The sequence below is a fragment of the Lissotriton helveticus genome, chromosome 1_1 (assembly GCF_964261635.1).
Source record: "Lissotriton helveticus chromosome 1_1, aLisHel1.1, whole genome shotgun sequence".
In the NCBI taxonomy this organism is placed as follows: Eukaryota; Metazoa; Chordata; class Amphibia; order Caudata; family Salamandridae; genus Lissotriton; species Lissotriton helveticus.
In genome coordinates, this window is record NC_136057.1 from 1,479,084,792 (window position 1) to 1,479,108,550 (window position 23,759).

A 23,759-nucleotide genomic window follows, 5' to 3' on the forward strand; every position below is an offset into this window, starting at 1 on the left:
AGTCTGTTGTTCAGAGTGGAGAGAGTTGTTTAGGTAAAACCACCCTTTTGTCTCTTTCCTGATCACTATCTTGTGCCTGTGGATGGCCAGGAGCAAATAGTAATAAACAAATGAGAAAGTGGGGTTGATGGCTAAAAAGGGACAGAAGATGATAGACCACCCTAAGTGTATTTTTGAAATTTTTGTTTTCTAAAAACGAGCTTTGAACAGATCAAAACATTTATCCTTTAGTAACTTCAGCAGTAACAGCTTATGAGGATCATCTTGTATGAAAATCATTCTAAATATAGAAGTGGCCTTTAGCATGCTTCATCTGTACTTAGAAACTGGTTACTATGGGGAGAGGATTGCTACTTCTTAATTAGGCAGGATCTATGTAGCCCTTGAACTCCAGGGCATGCAGGATTACTACCAGAGCATAGTCAGTAGAAGCATCTTCCTACTATGCTGGCACTCCTGAGGTAAAACTCAACCTGAGAACAAACAACGTTCGGTCAAGAGATCAGATGGCGGCCATCTTAAAAATCACAGGCAGTGGGACAAGAGGTTTGGGAAGTCAGAAGATGCATCATCAATTCAGCACCTCACATCACACTGCTGCAAAGCGTGGGTGGTGTATAATGCGGGAAAATGTCTGTAGAATAGTTTAGGGATTGGAAATCCCTTTGATTTCCGTGTAAAATGCTAAACTGTGGAATACGAATTCAAACATCTTTGAGGTGATCCTGCCATAAATCCTTTAGAAACTTGCAAACAGGGGGGGGTCTACACAGTGAGTGTAGCTGCTTCCTATATCAATCAAGAAGGGGCACTTGGCAACACCAGCCAGCACTGGCACAAAGTAGCATAAGGTATAAGATACAATATGAAGAGTAATGGCTTTCATATCTGCAAATCCTGAAAGAGAGTGGAAGTTCCATGGACAATAAAAACTTTTTCTAACAGTCCTCCCCTACTTATGGTTGACTTCTCTGCAGTCCTAGCCGCCTGCAGGAAAATCTTGACTTGCTGGGGAGGGGGGGGGGTCATTTCTTGTGATAGGTGTTCCTTTTGTAATCATTTGAAGTGTTCAGGTAAATGACGTAGAAACTTGTATCCCAGTTGGACTAGTTTAGATGCTTTACACTTTTTCCATTTATTTAAATATATGTATATTCATTTTAGTACCTAACTTTTAATAGTAACAAGTTTGAACATTCTTCCTACTATGTATATATATGTATATATATTTTTTCATAATTCTTTTTATTAACCATTAATGAGTTTGGCATTGTACGATACATATACAAGAGTTATATGACCACAAAGAGCTGACAACAGTGTATTACAGAACACTTTTCCATGAGACTATACAAGTTACAGTATTTATGGTGAAGTTGGTTCATCATGGGAGGGGGGTTAAGGTAGGATACAAATATTTCCCCAGAACGAATTCCATTTGCCCCAAACTTTTGGGGGAAACCACATGCAATATATACTGTTTTTTCTCTAAGCATGCACCAGTCCATATCCGCTTTCCAAGCCGCGATTTTGGAGACACTTCTGCCCCCCACAACTTTGCGATATTTCTTTTTGCCACCATTAGCCCCAGAGTGACCCATAGTTTGTCTTTACTGTTAAGGTATGTGGGTTCCCACACATTTAAAAGGCATATTTTTGCTTCAGGCCTAATCACAATGTCCAACACTTCACTCATACAGTCATGCACCTTTTTCCAATATTTCTGAATACACCCACATTCCCATATGATGTGCATGAAGGTGCCTACTTGGCCACATTGTCTCCTACATTCTCCACTATTCACCCTTCCCATTTGCGCTAATCTGGGGCCAGAGACATATACTCTATGCAAAATTTGTAACTGGACCAGACGTAATCTGAATGAGATTGCCACTTCATGTGGGGAGGCCACCGCCTCCTGTCACTCCTCATTCATCCAGCTCCAACCCATCTCCCTCCCAGTGCTCTTGTATCGGTCCTAGGGGATCAGCTGAGTTATTAATTAACTTTTTGTATTTCAGGGATATTGATTTGTCTGGCAGGTAGCTATCTAGTAGCCTGTCCTCCAATGGAGAGGATTATGGGAGGGAGGTCCCTTCTGGCAGATTTGTCTGGAGGGCACGCCGGACCTGCAGATATCTAAAAATCTCAGTGTCAGCTAATTCATGTTCATGCTAGAGCGATGTAAATTGACCCACCTTTCCCTTTTCCCACAGGTCCCCGATCTTTGAGATCCCGATGAGGTCCTATTTATCAAAGCCCTTTGAGGTGCAGAGATTGGCCAATTGTTCCGAGTCCCATAGGGGAGTGGCTAATGTGAGTTTCCGGCTCCACCCCAGGCTACTGTTTTCCGCATGCCAAACCTGAAAAGTGTCTGGTTGGTCCTGTGAGGGGATATCGTTTTGGTCTAACGTAAAGGGAACTGTAGTGGTTTCCGCCAGGGAGTAGCCATTTATCCATTCTATATCCTGGGTCATCTCCAAGGCGATATGTGCAATGATTTTTAGCGGCCAGGTGGGTGGCTCAGTAATACTTTTTGATGTCTGGGAGCCCTATCCCCCGATCATACCACCCAAGCACATGTTTACTCAATGCTATTCGGGGTCTACCATCCCACAGCAGTTCTCTCTGCAGGCCCTCTATTTCCTTGAAGTATCTCGCCGGGACCAAATCTGGAGAGTTTTGCAAGACGTAAAGGAACCGTGCTAATGACATCATTTTAAAAAGTGCTGCCCATCCCAGCAGCGAGAGCGGCAGTGTCTTCCAATTTGCGACATCATGCTTCAGTCTCTGCAGTGGGGGAAAAAGGTTGCGTTTGTATCGGAGTTTGGGGTCTGAGTTAATAAAGACTCACAGATATTGGAAGCCCACTTTTGTTGTTTGTATGAGGCAGCTCCTTGGTGTGGAGGGAGGGTCACCATGGAGAACATACATAAGGGACTTTCTCCAATTAATCGTGTACCCTGAGTTTTTGCTAAATGTGGTGAATATATTGAGCACTCTGTGGAGTGACTTTTTCGGGCTTCCTAGGTATAGAAGAATATCGTCCGCATATAATGAGATGCGATATTCCAATCCCTCCGTCCACTTGAGCCCCCTGATCAACGGATCTCTACTGATCCATGCCGCTAGTAGCTCCAGGGAGAGAGAGAGAAGAGTAAGGCAGAAAGCGGACAGCCTTGGCGGGTCCCAAAGCCCAGAGCGGATACCCCTGATTTCTTCTTATTGACCTCAACCTGCGCCAGAGGGGCGGTGTAAATAAGCCGCACCCACCCGATGAAGCCGGGTCTGAAATACATTTTTGCCAGGACTGCAAAGAGGTATGGCCATTCAATGGTATTGAATGCCATTGTGGCATCCAAAGAAACCACTACTGCATCTTCCTGAATCGTTTCCAATCGTCCCAGCATGCCGTGCAGCCTTCGCAGATTTAGCACAGTGTTACGATGAGGCATGAAGCCTGATTGATCGGGGTGCACTAGCTTGTTGACCGCGTAGACTAGGCGGTTTGCCAGCAATTTTGCTAGTATCTTGGGTTCCGCATTCAGGACCGAGATAGGCCTGTAGGATGAGCATTCCCCCCTTGGTTTCCCTTCCTTATGGATAGTGATCAAAGTCGCAACCCTCTGATCCTGTGGGAGTTGACCCATCTCCTTGCTCTCCTCGAACATGGCCCTTAATTGCGGGGCTATCGTGTAGGGTTTGAGTTTGTATAACTCAATGGGCAAGCCATTGGGGCACAGGGCTTTGCCCGGTTGGAGCTTCCTTATTGCCTGAGCAATTTCATCGTTAGTGAGGGCACTGTCTAGTGTACTCCGCTCCTCTTCCAATAGAACAGGCAGATCGATATCCGACAAGAGAGCTTGTGAGTCTTCTTTCAGTAGGTCTGAACTTCTTCGGTGTACCCCCTTATAATAGTCAGCTAATGCGTTCGCTATGGATTGAGGATCTGTAATTTTCTCACCTGAGCCACTTATCAATTCAGGTACCAGTCTACTCGCCCTCTCCATCCTGTCCAGCCAGGCAATCAATTTCCCTGCCTTGTCTCCCTGGTTGTATAGTCTACCATCCTTATACCTCCCTAGTGTTTTGGCCATATCTGTTGCGATGGCTTTATACTCGTCTCTTTTTAGTTTCAGGGTATGGAGTCTCTCCTGTGGATTGTCTTCCCACATCTCTTCCTCAAGGTCAAGGAGTTCATTTTCCATGTGTACCAGGTGTTTAAACCTCTCCATGTGCGCTCCAACTATTAACGATAGAGCCTGTCTCCTCATTACTGTTTTAACTGCCTCCCAGAGGGTTTGGGATGACCCAACCGACCCCACATTTTCCAGAAAATAATGATCTAGAGCCTGTAGATCTTTCTTCACTTTGGGGTTTCTAACCCAGGACCAGTTGGGTCCACACCGGGGAGTGGTCTGATATCCCTCTAGCTATGTGTTTTATTTCACGTATATTTGTGATCTGAGTCGCGGGCACCAGCAGATAGTCTAGTCTGGAAATACTGCTGTGTGTCCCTGAGTGAAATGTGTATTGGGTTCTGTCCGGGTGGTATGCCCTCCATATACATCCATGAGTCCTAAGGCATCTAAAAAGTTTGGGATCCATCTACTCGCTGCGCCAATGTCTTGGGGTGGATAGCGATCTAGGGAGCCCGACACTACTGAGTTGAAGCCCCCCCTACAATTATGTGGCCCTCAGGGAATAAGAGCATAGTAGCGCCTAAGTCCTTGAATGTACAGCCCTGTAGGCCCGGCGGAACATATACAGCCATCATAGTGGGTGTTTGGCCTTCCCACTGTCCCGATATCGCTGAGTAGAGACCCAGGTCGTCAGACCAAGTGCGCAGTATGGATAGTGGGAAAGAATGTTTGATCATGATACCGACCCCTCCAGACCCCGAAGTAAAGCCGGAATGAGACACTAATTTGAAGCCCCATCTATTTAATGCTTTTCAGGTATTGCTCACAAGGTGGGACTCCTGAACTAGCCCACGTCTGGGAAATGTCGCTTGATATATTGCAGTACAATACTACGTTTTACTTTGTCCCCAAGCTCATTGACGTTCCAACTTAGGAGCTTAAGGCTCTTGTCCTATTACGTACTCATTGTAGTTGATGTGGCGTGTGTCTAGTTCTCATCTCTTCTTAGTCAGCCATAGCAATGGAACTTGTGAGTGTCGTAACCACCCATCCCTCACTTAACTACCTCCTCCCTATTACCTTCCAGTGTGTGCAACTGTCTAATCAATGCCCACCAACCCCCCCATGTGTCGCCACCCTCCACCCCCATGTTCCTGTGTAGGACAGAGTGTCTCAAGTCCCAGGGCAGTGCAAGTGTGAACAATAGTCTGAAACAAGAATAATACAACAAAGGGAAAAAAAAACATTAACTGTTCCCCCCGCCCTGCTTCCCTGCAGCGTAGGTTTAGAACTACCCACATCCCCAGCTAGCAAAGTGCCTGTCACCCAATAAAACCAATCAACTTATGTGGGGGCTGCTGGGTGATGCCGTCTTGAGGCCCCCGGGTGCCCAACACCTGCCCTGTTAAGAAGAGTGTTGCTGCAATGTGCTAACAGGCCTATGGTTCCAACCCTCTGTAGGATTGCCATCCCCTACTACAAAGTAAGACAGTATACATTACTGTATGCAGCAGTGAGTCTTTGAAGCCAGTGTCAGAGGCGGTGTGTTCATTCTCAATGAGTCTCTGGGGTCGCTGGATTCATAGATCTGGATCGCCATGAACGTTGGTTGCGCTTGTCCAGTTACTCACGCCTACCCGAGGAGCCCGTAGAGCTTTCCCGGGTGTCTCTCCAGCTATCCCCAACAAGGGTTCTATCTTTCTACGTGCTCCCCTCCTCCAGCCAGGTCTGTACTTCCGATGGAGTGGTGAAGAACCAAGACCTTCCATTAGTAATGCTTTTAAGCTCTGCTGGAAAGAGCATCATATAATTAATGCCCCTATCCCTTAGGGCTCGCTTCACACCGTCAAAGGTGCGCCGCTCCTGCTGCACCTTAAGAGTAAAGTCTGGGAAGAACCGCACAATAGTGTTCTCGTACTGGAGGTCACAATAGAGTTGAGCAGCTTGCAGAATAGCGTCTCAGTCCCTATACTTAAGGATCCTGACTACGATCGTCCTGGGGGGTGCTCCAGGTTTCGGTGGAGAGACCGGGGCTCTGTGTGCTTTCTCCACTGTGAAGAAGGTGGAGAGCCGCTTAGGTTTAAGATGATTCAGTATTAAGTCTACAAGGAAGAGGTCCACACTGGGGCCTTCCACCCCTTCTGGAACTCCCACCACTTGGATGTTGTTGCGGCGTGCCCGCCCCTCTTGGTCCTCCAACTTCAGGGCCATCTGGCGGTGTTGATGAACAAGTTGTTGAAACTTTGCCTCCAATTTGCGTGTGGTAGATTGTAGCTCCGTGATGTTTGCCTCCGTCTTTGTAACTCGCTCTGATGTCTTATTCATATCTGCTCTGAGCAGATTCATTTCAATCGAAACTTTGTCTATTTTTGTTTCCAGCGTTGTTCCCAGGACCTGAATGGCCACCATGATCGAGCTGAGAGATGGTTCCGGGGTTTCAATTTGCCCCCCTGAGGCGCCTTCGTTTGATGTTGTCTGTTTCGGGACCGCCTACTTGTCCAGCTTATTCGACTGCACTGCTTCATTGCGTGGTGGTCCCAGATGCTGTTTTATCGGCACAGTGTAGCCCCTTGTGCAGTATAGACTTGCTTCACCCATGCTCCCCTCAGATACAATAGATCCGCAAGTATTTGCTCTCTGAGATGCTTACTCGGTGTAGCCTCCACATTGGAACCATGCATGTGGCTCGGCATCCTCCCTCAGTGTATAGTGCGCCTTTGCTATGTTCGGAAATCAAAATGTGTCCGACCCAGTGACACCCCTCCGAGGATCGAGTCGGCGCTTCAAAGAATGTCAGTGTCATGTATTTTGGCGCGATCAAGCGCAGCCTCAACGGGCGAGTAGGTCGCCTCGACCGTCCCAACCCCCAGAAGAGGCCGTCGGGGCACACCGGCACCCCTTCTGGTGTGCCACACGGGTCATTTGACCAGGCGGGTCCTGTTTGGGGTCACCCACACACTAGCTGTCACAGAGGGGCGTAGGGTTTATAGGCCACAGATTCCACCCCGCGTCACTATTAGCTACTAGATGCCATCACCCCACAGTTCAGGCCTTAATCTGCGAAGATTGAGGATCCCTGCACAGCCTCCTTGGGGGGCAATACAGGAGGGGTCCACACCACAACGAACACCCCAACTCACGCAGGTCCAGGACCACGACGCTGGTACTACAGTGAATCCTGGGGACGCTGCAACCACACAGTGTAGGGTCGTCTCCTCCCTAGCGGACCCAATAGGTGCTAGAGCGAGCTTCCGGCAGCAAGGGGTGCCCCTGTTCCCTTCCACAATAACGGGCTCATCCCAAACGGATATCGCTGTCGTCCCCCGACTACGATATAGTCACAAGGGGGGCCCCAGTCAATCTCGCTCTCTCAGGGTACTCACGATGGTCCGCCACTTCCGCCAATCATGTCGCAGGCCGCAGCCAGCCGATACCGTAATGGGCGGGTACGGCAGCGCGGTAAAGGAGTTTCAGGGCCCAGCTCAGGCGTCCACTGGTTCCGCACAAAGGCCACACCGCCACGCGCGACAGGACGGTTCGGCCACGTGCTACTCGAGCACCGCTCCGCCCCCACAGAGGCCTCTGTGTGTGGTCTTTCTCCCGGCTCCGTTGTCTGTGATATCAGCAATGTGTGTTCTTTCTCCCGGCTCCGTCGTCCGTGATATCAGCAATTTCGGGGCTTCGCTCATTATTTTCGGCACATTTAGTTGCGGTAAGTTTCCCGCTGGCACTGCAGACCGCAGCAACACCGCAGTTGTAGGAGAAATGCAGGATAATATGGGCATTTATCTCAGTCCCGGCGGAGCTCCCTCCCTCCTACACAGCCATATTGGCTGACGCCAGGCCACGCCCCTTTCTAATATATATTAAACACAGTTTGGAATGTAAGTTTTACTTCTTAAGTGTAATGCTTTATGACTGTCGAGTCAGCCCTCTGCCAGGTGCCAGATGCCCTAGGGCCTAGTGGAGTAGCAGGAACATTTCAAGCGTTCAGCCCACCATTATCTGTAAATAGCACTGATGAGTATTAGCGCAACACTTTTTGTTGTATACTTAACAATTTATTTCCTATATAGTTTTACCTCTCAAAAATAAATTCGAACTATTCAAAATTGTGATCAAAAGAAGTGTGAAAATAGGGCAGGGAAAATAAAGCGAGAGAAAAGTTTAAAGAGGATAGACATGAACTGTGTTTTCCAGAACTCATACTAGCCACATTTCACCAGGGAACTAGTGTCTAGTTTGAAAGGTGAACTTTGGCCAGAGTATTCTGTGCAGTTTAGGAGTCCACAGCTTCAGTTTCTTCGACAGTCCGTTAGCTGGAAAACTGTGTTCAATATTAATACCCACGTGTGTAGTAACCTCCGTATTCCTGGTCATAAATAAGGCCTCTTCATCCGCATATCTGCCGTTTATTTGCAGTACATTTCGATTTAGGATTGGGAAAGGAAAACGGTTTGCATGAGCCATTGGCCTCAGCACCGCTACCGCTCAGTACAATTTACATTATGGCGCGATAGACGGTGCTGTTCGAACAGACTGGGCCTAATTCACAGACGGCCTTCGCACTCACGGCGCGTGTCCCGCATTGGTGGTGAGACCTCCGCAATGGAGCTGTACGCAGGTCCCGTCACGAGTGCGGGACCCCCAACGCGACCTCGGAGGTCGTCTTTGAATTAGGCCCTTCGTGAGGGCAGTGCCGTGCAAGCAGCACGTGGCCCAAAGCTCTCCCCGGAATGCTGTCTCACCTCGTTGGTGTCAATGCCATTGTTGACAGACCAGGTGGCCTGGAAGTACTCGAGCATCCGCTGCTTGAGCGGCTTGGGGATGCGGTGAATGCGGATGTAGTCCCTCAGGTCACGGGTGCGGCTGTGGTACAGGAACCGCCTCGCGTACATGCGCTGAATGATGGCCGTCACATTTCCAAACACCACAGCGTGCATCAGAGCTGGAGAGAGACGGAGACACGAAAAATCCAGTGAGATGCAGGGCGAACGAGGGAGGGAGTGTTGAGAGACAGAAGGGGAAGACAATTAGTGGAAGAGGAGGGATGACCAGAGAGAGAAGAGATGGGAGGCGAGAGAGCAGCAAGTGAGATGGGAGGGGCAGACAACCGGAGGAGGAATCTGGGACTGGGGGGTGAGACAGGAAAGCAATGGAGAGGGAAGAGAAGGGAAGGGGCAATATAAAGCTTACAAGGAGATTGAAAGCAGGGGGTGGTTTAGGTCGGGCGCACTGACATGTAATTGGTGCTAATGACTGGTTGGTGCCGGAGCTCTCCATGTGGGTGTGCGACAGCTTCTTCCCGCTATTAATGTTCTCCATTGCTGGGGAGACCGCCTGCCCCCCACTCACCGCCCACAAGAGCACACACGTCGTTTCCACGGCAACATCCCACAACTTACTAATACACAAATTAGTACATTTCAGATCTCTGCAAGAAGGCACATATGTCTACAGTGTTGTACTGGAGACCTCAGCAACAGCTCCTGAGCTTGGAGACACCTCCTCCTCTCTGTGAAACCCAGGCTTCTGTGGAGAATTCCATTTCAAATAGTTTCTGTTTTATTTAATGGGGTTATTATTAAGAAAGTTGCTTGAAATTCTGCACTTTTTTACATTCTTTTCCCATAGTGCTCAAGCATTCCCTTCCATGGCCCAAGATTATTGGACTGCTAAACCAGTGCACAACCATTCAAACGTGTGTGTTTGCTCAAATAAATCTATGGATACATCAAGGGCCCCATGAGTGACTGGTGTGTGTGTGTGTGTCTATATGTATGTGTCATTCTATGCCTGAAAGGGCTTTGTTTTGACTTATACTGGGTGCTCCCTTGTGTCTGGACAAAGCTATACCTCTCTGAAGAGCTCTAATTAGAGCAAAACACTGTGTCAGGGGTTGCTTTTAATCATTTCAGGTTGGCTTGTGCTGGTATTTTACCAATTCAAAGCTGTAATACTGTGCCTGGAGTGATAAATGGCTTTTGTCATTTTACAGTTCGGCAAGGACATCACTGTGCTAGTCCTATGCTTAAAGACTTTGCTGTAGAAATGGCAAAAGACTTTGTCATTTTCTTTCTCGGCGTGGATAGCACTGTGCTAATCCTATGCTTAAAAACTTTGATAGAAAAACAGACATTTGAGGTGAGCAGATCTAGAGTGTCGCTGGTATTGAGAGTGCTCTAACAGGAGCTGCTTTCCACCTAAACTGGAGTACTACCCAGAGTTCTCTCCTTCTTTTTTGCATAATTTATGCGTCACTCTATGTCTGAAAGGGTTTTGTTTTGGTGTATATATATATATATGTATATATATATATATATATATATATATATATATATATATATATATATATATATATATATATATATATATATATGCTCTTCACCACGCACTGTGGGTATTTAAATAACTTGTGGACGGCGTTTCTGCATGTGAGCAGTTACAGAGGTAACCGAAATGCGTCATAGCTGCTGGAATAAAACAAGACCTGATATTTCCACGAAATAATTGGTGTCCGTATCCTGTTTTCCTTTCGCGACCGGCTGGCAGCGCAAAGGAGCAGAACTGTTTGTGTGTATATATATATATATATATATAATACTTACCTTAACTGCACTTAACTGCATGCAAAGTAAAAGTATGCAGTGTAATGTCGTACAACCATCCCAAAGCTCCCCTACCTCACACCAGCGATACCTCAAACCTACTGCTTGACTTTCAGTGCAGTGCATCTACACCCTTGTCTACCATTGCACTCCCAAGCTACCACCTTCACCCCATTGCACGATGCGACACCAAACCACGCCCATTACTTATACGTTCTCCAACCGCTAGTAATGTTAAGTTGTTCAGGTTTATGTTACTGTTTAAAGTTGGTTAATTGTCATGCACAACAATGTTGCCTACCCGTTCACTCATGATATGTAACCAGATTATGTTATTATCCCCTCAATCATCCGCAGATGATGTAAAAAAAAATGGCTCTGTTTAATACTTGCACCAAGCCAATACTCGGGTGTACTATCACTGCTTGTTTGTTGCTCAAAGTAATGTAATACTTTGTAGAGTCAATAAAAAATACATTAAAATAAGTCTTATTTTTGATAATATGTCTCCCAAGGGGACTGTATCCACTGGTTTACATGAGGAACTAACTTAGAGGAATGTGTTGGAAATATTGGGGTTGGGTTCAGTATACTCACTTGTCTAGTACGAAATAGTACTGATCTCTATTGCCTCATAAACTATCAGAACCAGAGTCCAAGCAAATTCTCTTAGCCAGTCACCATACTCTATACAGGCTAACTAAACATGGTCCCGAGCGTGTAATAGCGCACTGTAGCTGCTGCCAAGGTGTACATCGATCACTAAACACCAACATACATATAATCTGGAGCCCATTGGCGAGAGGAAGGACAATCTAGTGAGCAGTAAAGCTGTTGGGTCAAAGGCTGTAATGCTAAGGTTTGTATCTGTGTTCTGATCTCTGGAGTAGGGTCAGTAAAATGTTTTTGAAGCTTGTCTCAAGAGTTGCTAAGTTTGCTTTCAGTACATTTCAATGCCTAGGACTGCTGAGTCAGGATCCCCCTGTGAAAACCTGGTTATTTTCTCTGTAACCGATTCCTTATCTTCCGTTGTCCTCTCTTCTGTTCGTTTAGCGCCGGGAAACCTACGGGTAGCTGAGCGCTCTACAAAATCAGATATAATAATAATAATAACTCATTCATTAAATTACAAGTTTATGTTTCAGAAATCTGAGGGTTTTCTGTTGTTTATAAACATATGTAACCCGCCTCACCTGTTTCTTTTTTGATCATTTAAAAACCCTAAGAAAGGGTCAAGAAATGAATGTAGCTGTCTTCTTGAGATGCAACCAGCTGGTGAACATGCTTGCGTATCTTTTGCTGAATGAAGCCCTCCTTGCACAAAATAAGTATTTCTTCGTTGCTGCCTTTTTGATTCGTTAGACCACATTACCTCTTCGTCCTGTCTCCCCGTCCCATTCCTTAACAGTGAGCAGCTAGTCTGCTCCACAGAAACCTATTACCTAGCTGAGCTTTTGCACTTCCCCCAACATGCCGTCACCATCACGTGACAATAAAGGGGGAAGGGCCGGAGAGAAACATCCTGTTCGTTTTTTTCTGCATTTGCAGTTTGCCTTCGGTTGCCTAGCTGTGCTGAGAGTGTTAAACTTTTTTTCTTTCCCTTGTGTTGCGGCGGCCAGCTTTAGCGGCCGCCTTTTTGTATTTTGTTGCTTTGCCCCCTTGCTGTTGTGCCTTTCAGTTGCAGTTCGCTTTAGCGGCCGCTTGGGTTTTCCGCGCTCACCTGGGGGTCGCGGCCTGCTCCAGCGGCCGATTCTCCAAGTTGCCGATCCCGGGCGCCCTGCTTTAGCGGGCAGAGGGTTGCGGCGGTGTTTTATATGGCGCATCTGATCCGTTGGATCCTGGGGGCGAATTTCGGCCATTCGGCTGTATTTTGTAGTCCGGCCCCCTTTTTTTCCTGGTCCCACGGGAGCTCGAGTCCTCGGGACTTCGTTCCTTTAAGTTGGGGTCCTTCTTACATGCCCTCGTCCTCTGTGAGTGCCTGTTTTTGGTTCTTGGACGCTGTTTTCTGCTTTCTTGGACGCGGATGCCTTGTCCTCTGCTGCCCCTCTGGATGCCCTGCGCCTGTTGATTAATGAGGCTGTGGCTGCTGCTTTCCTGGCTAGGGACGCTGCTGGGTCTCCTTCCAAGGTGCCCCGTGGTCCTGTGGATCCACAGGCCATTCCGGATGATGAGGTGTTTCCTGATGAGGATGAGGGTGCCCGGGGGCGCTTTGTTCAGGGTGCTGAGCTCTCTGGCCTCTTCGCCCATGTACGGAACAATTTGGGTTTCTCTCCTCCTGCTACGGATGTTCTTGAGGATGACTTCTTTACACAGTATCACCAGCCGGCTTCTGACTCCTTCCCATTGCATGGTGCTGTGCGCAAGGTGCTGGATCACGATTGGAAGGAGGTGGATAAGTCCGCCTTTCATCGCTTCTTGTCCAGGCGTTACCCTCTGGAGGGTTTTGCTGCTGAGTTTCCTCAGGCTGTGAAGGTCGACAAATGGATGGCTGGTCTTTCCTCTCAGGGTTTGGTCCTCTCGGATGACGCCCTTCCTGCAGACGCTGTGGATAAGTGTGTTGAGGGGGCGGTGAAGCGTTCTTATGCTGCTTCGAATTTTTCTGTCCGTGCCACTGCATGTTCTAACTACATGGTCCAGTCGCTCCTCAAGGATTTTCAAGCTCTGTCCCTTCTTTTGCAGGACGGTGAGGATGCCACCTCTCTTTTGTCTATGATGGAATTGCATGTGCGGTACTTGTCGGATCTTTCCTTTGACAATTTGAGTGCGGCGGCGGCTGCTTCTGGTGCTTCCATCGCTGCACGTCGGCATATCTGGATGCGTTCCTGGAAGGCTGAGTCTTTCCAGAAGTCGGTCTTCCTTAAGTTGCCCTTTGGGGGTTACAAGGTGTTCGTTCCTCGGCTTGAGGAGATGGTCAAGCAATCGGCTGAGAACCGCAAGATTTTGGCTCCAATCCGCCCTCCTTCTCAGGGACGTGGTTATGGCTACCGTAGCGCCTTTGGGCCTCCTGCTCGGGGCGCCTCGCAGCCCTTTCGAGGCAGGGGTCGTGGCCGGGGGGCCCCTGGAGGTGCCAAGTCCCGAGCCCCTGCCGGTGTTGCTGCCACCGCTTCCTCCTCTTCCCAATGACTATCTGCCTTTGCCAGTTGGTGATCACCTCCAGTCCTTCCTGTCCCAGTGGTTGTCAGTTCCAAATGCATGGCCAGTTCGGACTGTGTCGGAGGGTTGCCGGTTGGAGTTTTCCTCTCCTCCTCCTCCGGTCTTCCTTCTGACTCCCCTGCCCCGTCTTCCTCTGCAGAGGGAGGCGTTGTTGGCGGGTGTGCGGCTTCTGTTGGAGAAAAAGGCTGTTGTGGAGGTCCCTCCTCTGGAAAGGGGCGAGGGTTGTTACTCGATCCTTTTTCTGGTCTCCAAGAAGGATACTTCGGATCTGCGTCCTGTTTTGGATCTGAAGCGGGTCAATCGCTTCGCTCTTCATCGTCCATTCAAGATGGTGACTCTGCAGTCCATCCTGCCTCTGGTGCTTCTGGGGGGCTTCCTGGCGTCCCTGGATCTGATGGATGCATATCTGCACGTTCCTGTCCATCTGGCGGACCAAAGGTTTCTCTGGTTTGCTGTGGGTTCCCGTCACTACCAGTTCCGGGTGCTCCCCTTCGGCCTTTCTTCGGCGCCCAGGATTTTCACCAAGCTCTTGGCCCCTCTGGTGGGTATTCTTCATTCCAGGGGGCTACAGGTGTTTCCCTATCTGGATGACTGGTTGATTGTTTCTCCTTCTTTTTCTCAGGCTCTGTCGGATGTGGACCAGGTGTGTCTTCTCCTGGGTTCTTTTGGGTTCCTCATCAACCACCGGAAGTCCTCCCTGGTGCCCTCTCAGTCCCTGAAGTTCCTGGGGGCTCTCTTCCGCATGGATCTGGGCATGGTGTTCCTCTCCCTGGAGCGCCAGTTGACTTTGTTTCGTCACCTTTCTTGGCTTCTGTCCCAGTCCCAGGTGTCCGCCCATCTCTGGTTGCGGAGTCAGAGGGAGATGGCGTCCACTTTGCATCTCATTCCTTGGGCCAGGCTGCATCTGTATCCCCTGTTGCATCATGTCCTGTCGCACTCGGATCCTGCCTCCCTGGACTACGAGGCTCTGATACCTGTCTCTCTGGGGATTCGGGTGGATCTCCAATGGTGGTTGTCCCCTCACTCTCTTTCCCGGGGGTTCGATCTCCTTCCTCCTCGGACTGTGGCTGTGTTGTCCACGGATGCCAGTGCCTTGGGGTGCCGTCCTGGGTGCGTCCAAGGCTCAGGGTCGTTGGTCCCATTTCGAGTCCATCCAGTCCTCGAACTGGAAAGAGTTGAGGGCGGTTTGGTTGGCTCTTCGGTGGTTCGCTCCTCTCCTTTGGGGTCAGGCGGTCTCGGTGCAGACCGACGACCAGGTGGTTCGGGCTCATATCAATCAGCAAGGGGGCATGTGTCGGTCTCTGTTTCTCCTCTCCAGGAAGATTGGGCTTTGGGCCGAGACGCATCTCTTGTCTCTGACGGCGGTCTATCTTCCGGGGACGGAGAATGGGCCTGCGGACTCTTTGAGCAGGGTGTTCCCCTCCTCGATGTCTCTTTGTCTGTCCCCGGTTCTGTTCGATCAGATTGTCCTCAGGTTCCACCGTCCTTGGCTGGATCTCTTTGCCTCGGAGGATTCTGCCCTTCTTCCTCAGTTTTGCAGCCTCGTCCCGTCCCGGTTGGCGTGGGCGACCGATGCTTTCTCAGTTCCGTGGTTGCCGGGGCTGCTGTTTGCATTCCCTCCGTTTGCCTTAATTCCGTGGGTCCTCCGGACGATTCGGTTGGACCGGGCGGAGGCTCTCCTGGTGGTGCCGGAGTGGTCTCGTCAGTCTTGGTTTCCCCTGCTGCTGACCTTGTCTGTTTGCCCCATTGGAAGCTTCCCCTGTGTCCCTCCCCTCTGCGGGCTCCTCTTCTCGGGATTGCCTCCCTTCGCCGCCTCTGGCTGGGGGTTTGGCACTTGAGAGGTTGAGTTTGCCGGGTCAGGGTTGCTCTGTGGAAGTTGCCCGGTGACTACAGCTGTCTCGGCGCCCTTCCACCTTGAAGTCCTATGCCCATCATTGGAAGAATTTCTCCTCCTGATGTCTTGGGAAGGGTCTCTCTTCTGCCTCCTGTGAGGCTGTGAGGGTGTTGGACTTCTTGAGGGATGGTTTTGTCTTGGGGGTTGCGGTTTCTTCCCTGCGTGCGCAGTGGCCTGCCATTCTTTCCTTTCGGGGTTCTTCTGTGTCCACTGTCTCCCTGTTGGTGGCTCGCCTTCTGCAGAGTTTTTTGCTTCAGCGTCCTGTTTCTCGCTCTCATGTTCCCGCTTGGGATCTACCCTTGGTTCTCCAGGCCTTGACAGGCCCCCCTTTCGAGCCCTTGGACTCCGTGGCCCTAAAGTTCCTCTCGGCTAAAGTTCTTTTCCTGGTGGCCATTACTTCTGGGCGGAGGGTTGGTGAGATTGGGGCTTTGATGGCTTTTCCCCCCTTTATGCGCTTTTGCGCTGACAAGGTCATTCTCCGCCCAAGTCCGTTTTTTCTGCCTAAGGTGTTGTCTTCTTTTCACTGTCAGGAGGATATTGTTCTCCCGTTTTTTTTTCTGGATCCTGCCTCTCCTGAGGAGGTGGTCCTCCATTCGTTGGATGTGTTGAGGGCTCTCCGCATCTACTTGGAACGGACCTCTGATTCCTTGTTTGTCACCTATGGCCTCTCTTGGCTGGGTCTTCGTCCTTCTCTGTCCACCTTGACTCGTTGGGTCAAGGGTGCTGTGGTTTCTGCTTACGATTCTGCCCACTGTCCTCTCCTTTCTTCTGTTCAGGGTAGGTCGACCAGGGGCGTTTCCTCCTCCTGGGCCATGTTCAAGGGGGCCTCCTTGAGGGACATTTGCAATGCTGCCACGTGGGCTGCTCCCCGAACGTTTGTTTCGCATTATCGTCTTCAGTTGGGGATGGTGGCCTCTGCTGCCTTTGGCGCTCCTGTCCTGTCTGCGGTACATGGTTAGTAATATGTACTGTTTTCTGTTGATTAAATAGACCTGTTTTTCTCACACATTTGTGGTCTGTTTTTTCTTACAATCACCGTGTGCTTGGGTATGGGCTCACTGTTAAGGAATGGGATGGGGAGACAGGACGAGGAGGTAATGCCCGGTTACTCACCGGTAATATTCATTACTCCGAGTCCTGGTCTCCCCGTCCCATTCCTGAGCCCTTCCCTCCCTCCCTGGGTTGCATTGTTTCTTTTGGTTGATTGTTTCGCTTTCTGGGTTTGTTTTCTTTGGTATTCTAAGGATGTTTCTCTCCGGCACTTCCCCCTTTATTGTCACGTGATGGTGATGCCATGTTGGGGGAAGTGCAAAAGCTCAGCTAGGTAATAGGTTTCTGTGGAGCAGACTAGCTGCTCACTGTTAAGGAATGGGACGGGGAGACCAGGACTCGGAGCAATGAATATTACCGGTGAGTAACCGGGCATTCACAGCACATCAGATGGTACCTCCTATTTTTTGGGACTAGCAAGACCCATCCCATACCCCTGGTGAAGACTTATGGAGTACAGAGCCTCCTGTGTTGCATCGTGGTGTGGACATATTTGTTATGCACTGGACACTTTCAAGGAGGGAATAATGTTCCCTTTTAAAATACAAGGATTTTATGGCAAGACCGGAGGCTAATATTATGCAATCCTCTTTATTGCGCCACCCACAAAGAACATAGAACACAACAAAAGTTCTTTAGAACATTAATAAAGAGCCAGAACCTTCATGACTCTTCCTTCTTTTTTGCTGCTGCCCATAAGATAAGTCATGTTTTTAATATCTCTATAACTAAAAAGTTTGAATGAGTCATGGTTTTGTGTTAACAGGAGTTTTGAATTGGTTTACATGTTGAGAACGAATGTTTGAGTAAGGATGATTCGCTATGATAATAATTTTTCATGAGAGTGAGATTTAAACACAGAGAGAGTCTGTTTATTTTTGTATAATTCTCCTCGTAATTTATTCTTGTTAGCTCGAGCTCTAGTTTTATTTTTAAAAGAAAAGTCTTAACCACTTTTAATGTGTTAAAATATCTTAATGTGTTGTCAAGGTCAAAAGAGTTTGGTGTAGAGGTTTATTTGTCTGCTTTTAAAAGATTTAGTTAAAGGGAGTTGAGACAATAAATCTAACATGACTTCTGTGCATGGAGCTCTCGACCTTTCAAAGGTTAGAGAGGAGATAAATTAACAATAAATGGGTCTCGCTTGATCTTGAATGTTTCTTTAATTTTTTGAAGTTAATGCATGTTTTTCAAATGTTTAAATAATATTTACCGTTACATAGCACGAGCTGGTTCAAGCTGAAGGACCTCACAATGATGGTCCTGTACACGAGCCTTCCTGTACAATGATTGAGGAAGTCAGCAGTGACATGACGCTTACTCAGACGTACAACGTAGAGGCTGACGTGCACAGGTGCACTTGAGTCAGTTTCTCGCTCGGGAGAATCTGACAGGATTTTAGCACAGAGGTTGCTGGTTTTGTTTAAGGCGCAAGTAGGATTGATTTGTAATTGTAGTACAGTCTGTGAGGTATTTTGGTTGTTTATTAGTGAAGGAAAGGGAGAATTGAAGGATGTTTATTTTAGTAGTTGTTTGTTGGTATTTTTACTAATTAGAATAAGTTTATTTGGTGAGTTTATAATTTTTAGATTTACAGTATGTCAGAAGTTAATGCTATAACTCAAGGAGAATTAAGTATGGAGGAGAGAATTAAGCTTATGTTAACAAAGTTTGCTTCTGATTTAGATTCAAGAATGGATAAAATAATTGCGGAATTTAAAATGAGTATTCGTCTTTCTTCTCAGGAGGAACATTTTTGGTCAGCTGGTGAAGCTCCAGTGTTGGAGAAGAAAGGTGGGAAGGTAAGCATGAAGAGAAAGAATGTAGATTCTGATGGTTTGAAAACTAAAAAAGCAAAAGCTGCATCCCCAGACTCTGGATTTTCATGAAAACGTGCAAAACAAGCGGGTGTCGAGGACATGGTGACCTAGAAAGAGGTCAAGGTAGTAGAAGGCATACTACCGTGTTATGTAATGAGTCTTCGGGTAGTGCTGAAATAGAGTTAAGTTGTTTGTCTGAATTTGATTCAGATGTTGAATTTGTGGATAAAGTTAAAAGCAATGAGGCTAAGACAAAAGAAACGTCTAACGAGAGTGCTAGGGTCATAGATCCTTTAGGGGAGTCTATGTTTGATCCTATGATGATAAAGCACCCGTTATCACCTGAATGGGCCCGGCTTCACATGTTGCAGAGTATGTCCAGATGTGGCTCAGAAAGCAGATTCCAAAGGACGTGAGGTTGAGATTCCGTTCAGAGTGTCCTAGACCAAGTCTAGCAAATAAGATTGCTTTGACGCCTGAGTTAGATGCGAAAATTATTGCCTTTGTAGCAAAAGGTGGGAAAGATCCAAAGAAAGGATTGGATAAAGGGTTAAAGATTTGTCAGGACAGATTGTTTGACCTAACAGGACCACTAACAAGAATATTCGATACGGCTGAAGAAGCCTATGTTGATAAGAAAGGACTGAACATAGATGAACTAAGAGAATGGATTCAGAGGGCGGTGTGTTTGTTGGGGAATGCAAACACCGCTATTTCTGTTGAAAGAAGGAGGAGATTAGTGTTTCTGGAGAGGCGAGATCAGAACTAAATTGGTGGCTAAAGAATATGGTGGCATGGAATGGGAAAGCAATTTTCGGAGTAAATCCGGAATTGATAATAGAGTCGGATGCAAGTTTAACTGGTTGGGGGGCACGATGTGGTGCAATTTCGACAGGATGAATGTGGAGGAGAGTCATATGCACATAAATTGTTTGGAACTGTTGGCAGGTTCTTTTGCAATAAAGAGTTTTACGAAAAACAAGGCCAAATGTTCAGTTTTGCTGAGGATGGACAATGTTTCAGCGGTGAGATGTGTGAAAAAGTTGGGGGGTCCGAAATCAAGAGACCTAGCGGATCTGGCAAGAGTTTTTGGGGATTATTGTCTGGACCAGAACATTTTGGTTCAGGTGGAGTATAGACCAGGTCAGAAAAATGTTCAAGCGGATTGGTATTTGAGGAATCAAACAGATTCCAGCGATTGGATGCTAGTGAGATCAGTGTTTTGGAGGATAATGGAGTTGTGGGGTACTTGCCATGTGGATCTGTTTGCAAACAGATGGAACTCTCAGTTGGAGAAGTTTTTCAGCTGGCGCCCAGATCCGGAATCGGCAGGGATAGATGCTTTCAGGCAGGATTGGAAGGGTCTTCGACCGTAGGCTTTTCCTCCTTTTGTATTGATAACCAGGGTGACATTGCTAGTACACAGGTGGAAGGAGACAGTGGTATTAATAACTCCCCTTTGGAAATCTCAAGTTTGGTATCCCATTCTTTTAGAAATGTCAGTAGATTGTCCAATCCTACGTCCAACTTTTCCAGGCATTCTGAGAGGAGCTTTAGGAGATTTTCACGAGTTGGTAACTTCAGGTCAATTGAATCTGATGGCATGGAGAATTTCAGGAGAGTCTGGGAAATGCCAGGACTTTCGAATGAGGCTTCTCAACTTATTAGAGAATCCTGGGCTCCAGTGACAAGGAAGATGTATAGATTGGCATGGCAGAAATGGTTACGCTGGTGTGTGGAGAGGGATCACGATCCTGTTTTGGTGGACGTAGTCTATGTAGTAAATTATTTGGCATCTTTGTTTGCTTCAGGTTTAGCGTATAGGACTATTAATTTGCATGTATCAGCTATTGCTGCTGGTCATGAGTTGGTTAATGGAATATCGGTTGGGCAGAGTCATTTGGTAAGGAGATTGATGAAGAATGTAAGAGTTTCCAAGCCCCCTGTGGACAGGTATTCTTCAGTGTGGGATGTTTCAAGAGTTCTTGAGTACTTAGAACATTTGGGGAGTAACAGTGTTTTAGATTTGAGAGTTTTAAGTGGAAAGTTGACTATGTTACTGTGCTTATTGTCTTTTAGAAGGGTGTCTGATGTAAGAGCTTTAGATGTGGGGGCTAGGATTTTTAATCCAGAAGGGGTTTGTTTTTATCTAGGTAGAAGAACTAAGACTAATTCAGATAGCATTTTGTATCCTTATTTTGATGGACATGAGCGGTTGTGTGTTGTGCATTGTTTAAAGGAATATGAGATAAGGACTGTAGGTATTCATCCTACAAATGAGAATCCGTTTTTAATTTCATATAGGAAACCTCACAAACCTGTTTCAAACCCTACTTTGGCAAGATGGGTGAAAGAAGTGATGAAGAATGCTGTTGTTGATGTGAGTAGGTTTGGTGCATATTCTGTGAGAGGTGCTTCGGCATCAAAGGCATTAATGCTTGGAGGTGCTTTGCATGATATTTTGAGGTGTGCAGATTGGTGGAATGATTCTGTTTTCAGGAAGTTCCATTTTAAGCCTGTGATAATGTAAGTTAGCTGTTGATAGAGGGGCTTTGAACTTGCATAATATTAGCCTCCAGTCTTGCCATAAAATGTAGATTTTCATCAGCCTTGATGGACAGAAAATCTGGATTTTATTAAAGACACGGAGGCTAATATTATCCCTCCTCTCCGTACCCTTGTTGGTAACAGTTGTTTGTTCTTTTTCAGCTCGTGGACAGCAATGAAAAAGGAAGAAGGAGTTTATACTATTTTGGATTATTTGTTTACTGTTTTTAATTTGGACTTAATAAAGACTTTGATTATTTTACTGCAGCACAAAAAGAAGGAAGAGTCATGGAGGTTCTGGCTCTTTGTTAATGTTCTAAAGAACTTTTGTTGTGTTCTATGTTCTTTAAAGATGCTGCAATAAAAAGGATTGCATAATATTAGTCTCCGTGTCTTTAATAAAATCCATATTTTCTGCTCATCAAGGCTGATGAAAATCTACATTTTCCTTCCTCTCATATTACTATTAAAATCTTATAACAGTATCGTATTTTTAGTAAAAAATCCTAAAAGCAAAGAACATAGAGAAGCAACTTTAGAATGTTGGGACACAGGGTATTATAGCATGGATTAATGCCTTCTACTCCAATACCTTTCCAGAGCGACCACTTATCCAATATTCTAATTATGCCGACCATCATTATTCCACATGTGGCCTTGTTTCACTTTGTTACACTCTCCAGGGTTTACAAATATATCCACCATCTATAAGTGTAAAGGTCCACAACCTTTGCTGGATTAGTAATATTAAGCCCAAATGAGCCTTTATAGTGTGGTTGTGCTTTAACAAAGGAGAGAGTATGCACACAGCATCTTTGCAAACTTTTCCCCTGTGGTGTCTCAGAACCTCACCTCCAGAGCCAAGGACTCTGTTTCATCCTCTGTCCCAACCTGTGAATTGGAATGTCCCTGCTCGCACTAAGACCCTAATTTACATTTACTTTCCATTGCGTTGTGGGAGGGCACTCACAAATCTTTAGTAAATAAGGGCTGACACCTTGCCTTCAGAATTGAGCACGCATCTCACTCTTTGTCTCATGGCAGTAGCCAAAAAACCTGTGTTACGCCTAATTTCCTATTTGGAGTTGATGTGGCCATCTCACTGCTGTCTCACCTTCAAAATGCATAGCTGTCCCCACACAGGTCACTCTTTTGAGTTCTTTGTTTCACCACAGTCTAGCTTCTGGAGAGTGCACTGTGTCAGCCATTGTGTCATCTCATCTCAAGACCTGTCTTGTACCACTCTCAACAAAGAGGCCCAGTCAAGCCCCCTGCTCTCACTCCCAAAGTCCCAACCGCACTCTCACCCACAAGCACAAACCCCTGCTGTCACTTCCTAGGTCCCACCTCTGCTCACAACCCAAAGGTCCATGTCCCTCCTTTGGTCCTCCACCCGAAGACTACTCCCAGCCCCAACAGTTGGTCCTACTTTAGTCTCGTTCTTAATTCTGCCTTATTTTCAGCCTCTTCAAAAAGGTCTTCCATGTTCTTGGTCTCCTTCCCAAGGCCATTAAATTCCTCTGGTCTCCTCACCAAGGCCCTGCCACTTTTCTGGGCTTGCAACAAAGACCCCAGTGCCTCAATAGTGTGACCAAAGGCCTTCCATACTGTTACTTTCCCACCCCAAGTACCCATCTCACCTCCAATCAGCATGGTGCAGATAGAAAAGATCTTCTCGGTGTCGGTGTTGGCTGACACGTTGCCAAAGCCCACGCTGGTGAGAGAGCTGAGGGCGAAGTAGAGAGATGTGATATACGAGCTGCGCAGTGAAGGCCCACCCAACAGCTCTGGTCGGGTCCCGTTTGTACAGTTGCCCTGGTCGCCCACCTCACTAGAGCTGTTCTTCGTCACCAAGTAATACGGGGTCTCCAGACGGCGGGCGAGCTCTTGCAACCAACCTGTAGCAGATATGGAAAAAAGGGTCAGGGGTCATCCACCTAGACCTTGCACCAACTACACTGCCACCCTGACCATAATGAACATTCACATTTTTTGAATTGGTAAAGCCCTGCTAGACTGATTCTATATGGTGATTCTTTCATATACAAAAGAAATGTAAAACTGTGCCTTAAAATGGACACTGAAATGTGATGGCCAAGGTGGCAGACCCTATGCTTACCAAGCTCAGGCAGTTCTGATTGGTTGCTCTCAATCTCCCGCTGACCAATGAAGTACCAGATGCAGGCGACCCAGTGAGCCAGCAGCGCGAAGACGATCATCAGCAAGGAGAGAACAACAGCGCTATATTGGGAGTACCGGTCCAGTTTGGGCAGAAGGCGCAGTAGCCGTAGCAACCGCACTGTCTTCAGCAGGTGCGCCCCGAAATACTGTAAGGGCCCAAAGAGGAAGGAGACAAATCAGATACATTGAGAGAGACAGATTGAGTGAGACATGCTGAGAGCAAGCTAGAGTACAAGCAGGTAACAACAGGTTAGTGAGGGAAGAAAGGAAATGGCTGAAGAGAGTCATGCCAAAAGGGAGATAAGAAAATGCTGCTAGAGCTTTGTAAAATGGAAAAGGCAAATGCAGGGGGTGGGCATCAAGA

At 47.3% G+C, this 23,759-nt stretch overlaps 1 protein-coding gene across 1 annotated transcript in view; it reads right to left on the reverse strand.

The window, feature by feature from the left end:
* Window positions 1-23,759, reverse strand: part of KCNH3 (potassium voltage-gated channel subfamily H member 3) — a 332,483-nt gene that overhangs the window by 148,915 nt on the left and 159,809 nt on the right. The window contains exons 7-9 of the mRNA XM_078658375.1: window positions 23,334-23,541; window positions 22,855-23,112; window positions 8,891-9,090 (exon numbers count right to left, since the gene is read on the reverse strand). Of these exons, the coding sequence (XP_078514501.1) occupies window positions 8,891-9,090; window positions 22,855-23,112; window positions 23,334-23,541 (666 nt within the window). The remainder of the gene's footprint in view (window positions 1-8,890; window positions 9,091-22,854; window positions 23,113-23,333; window positions 23,542-23,759) is intronic.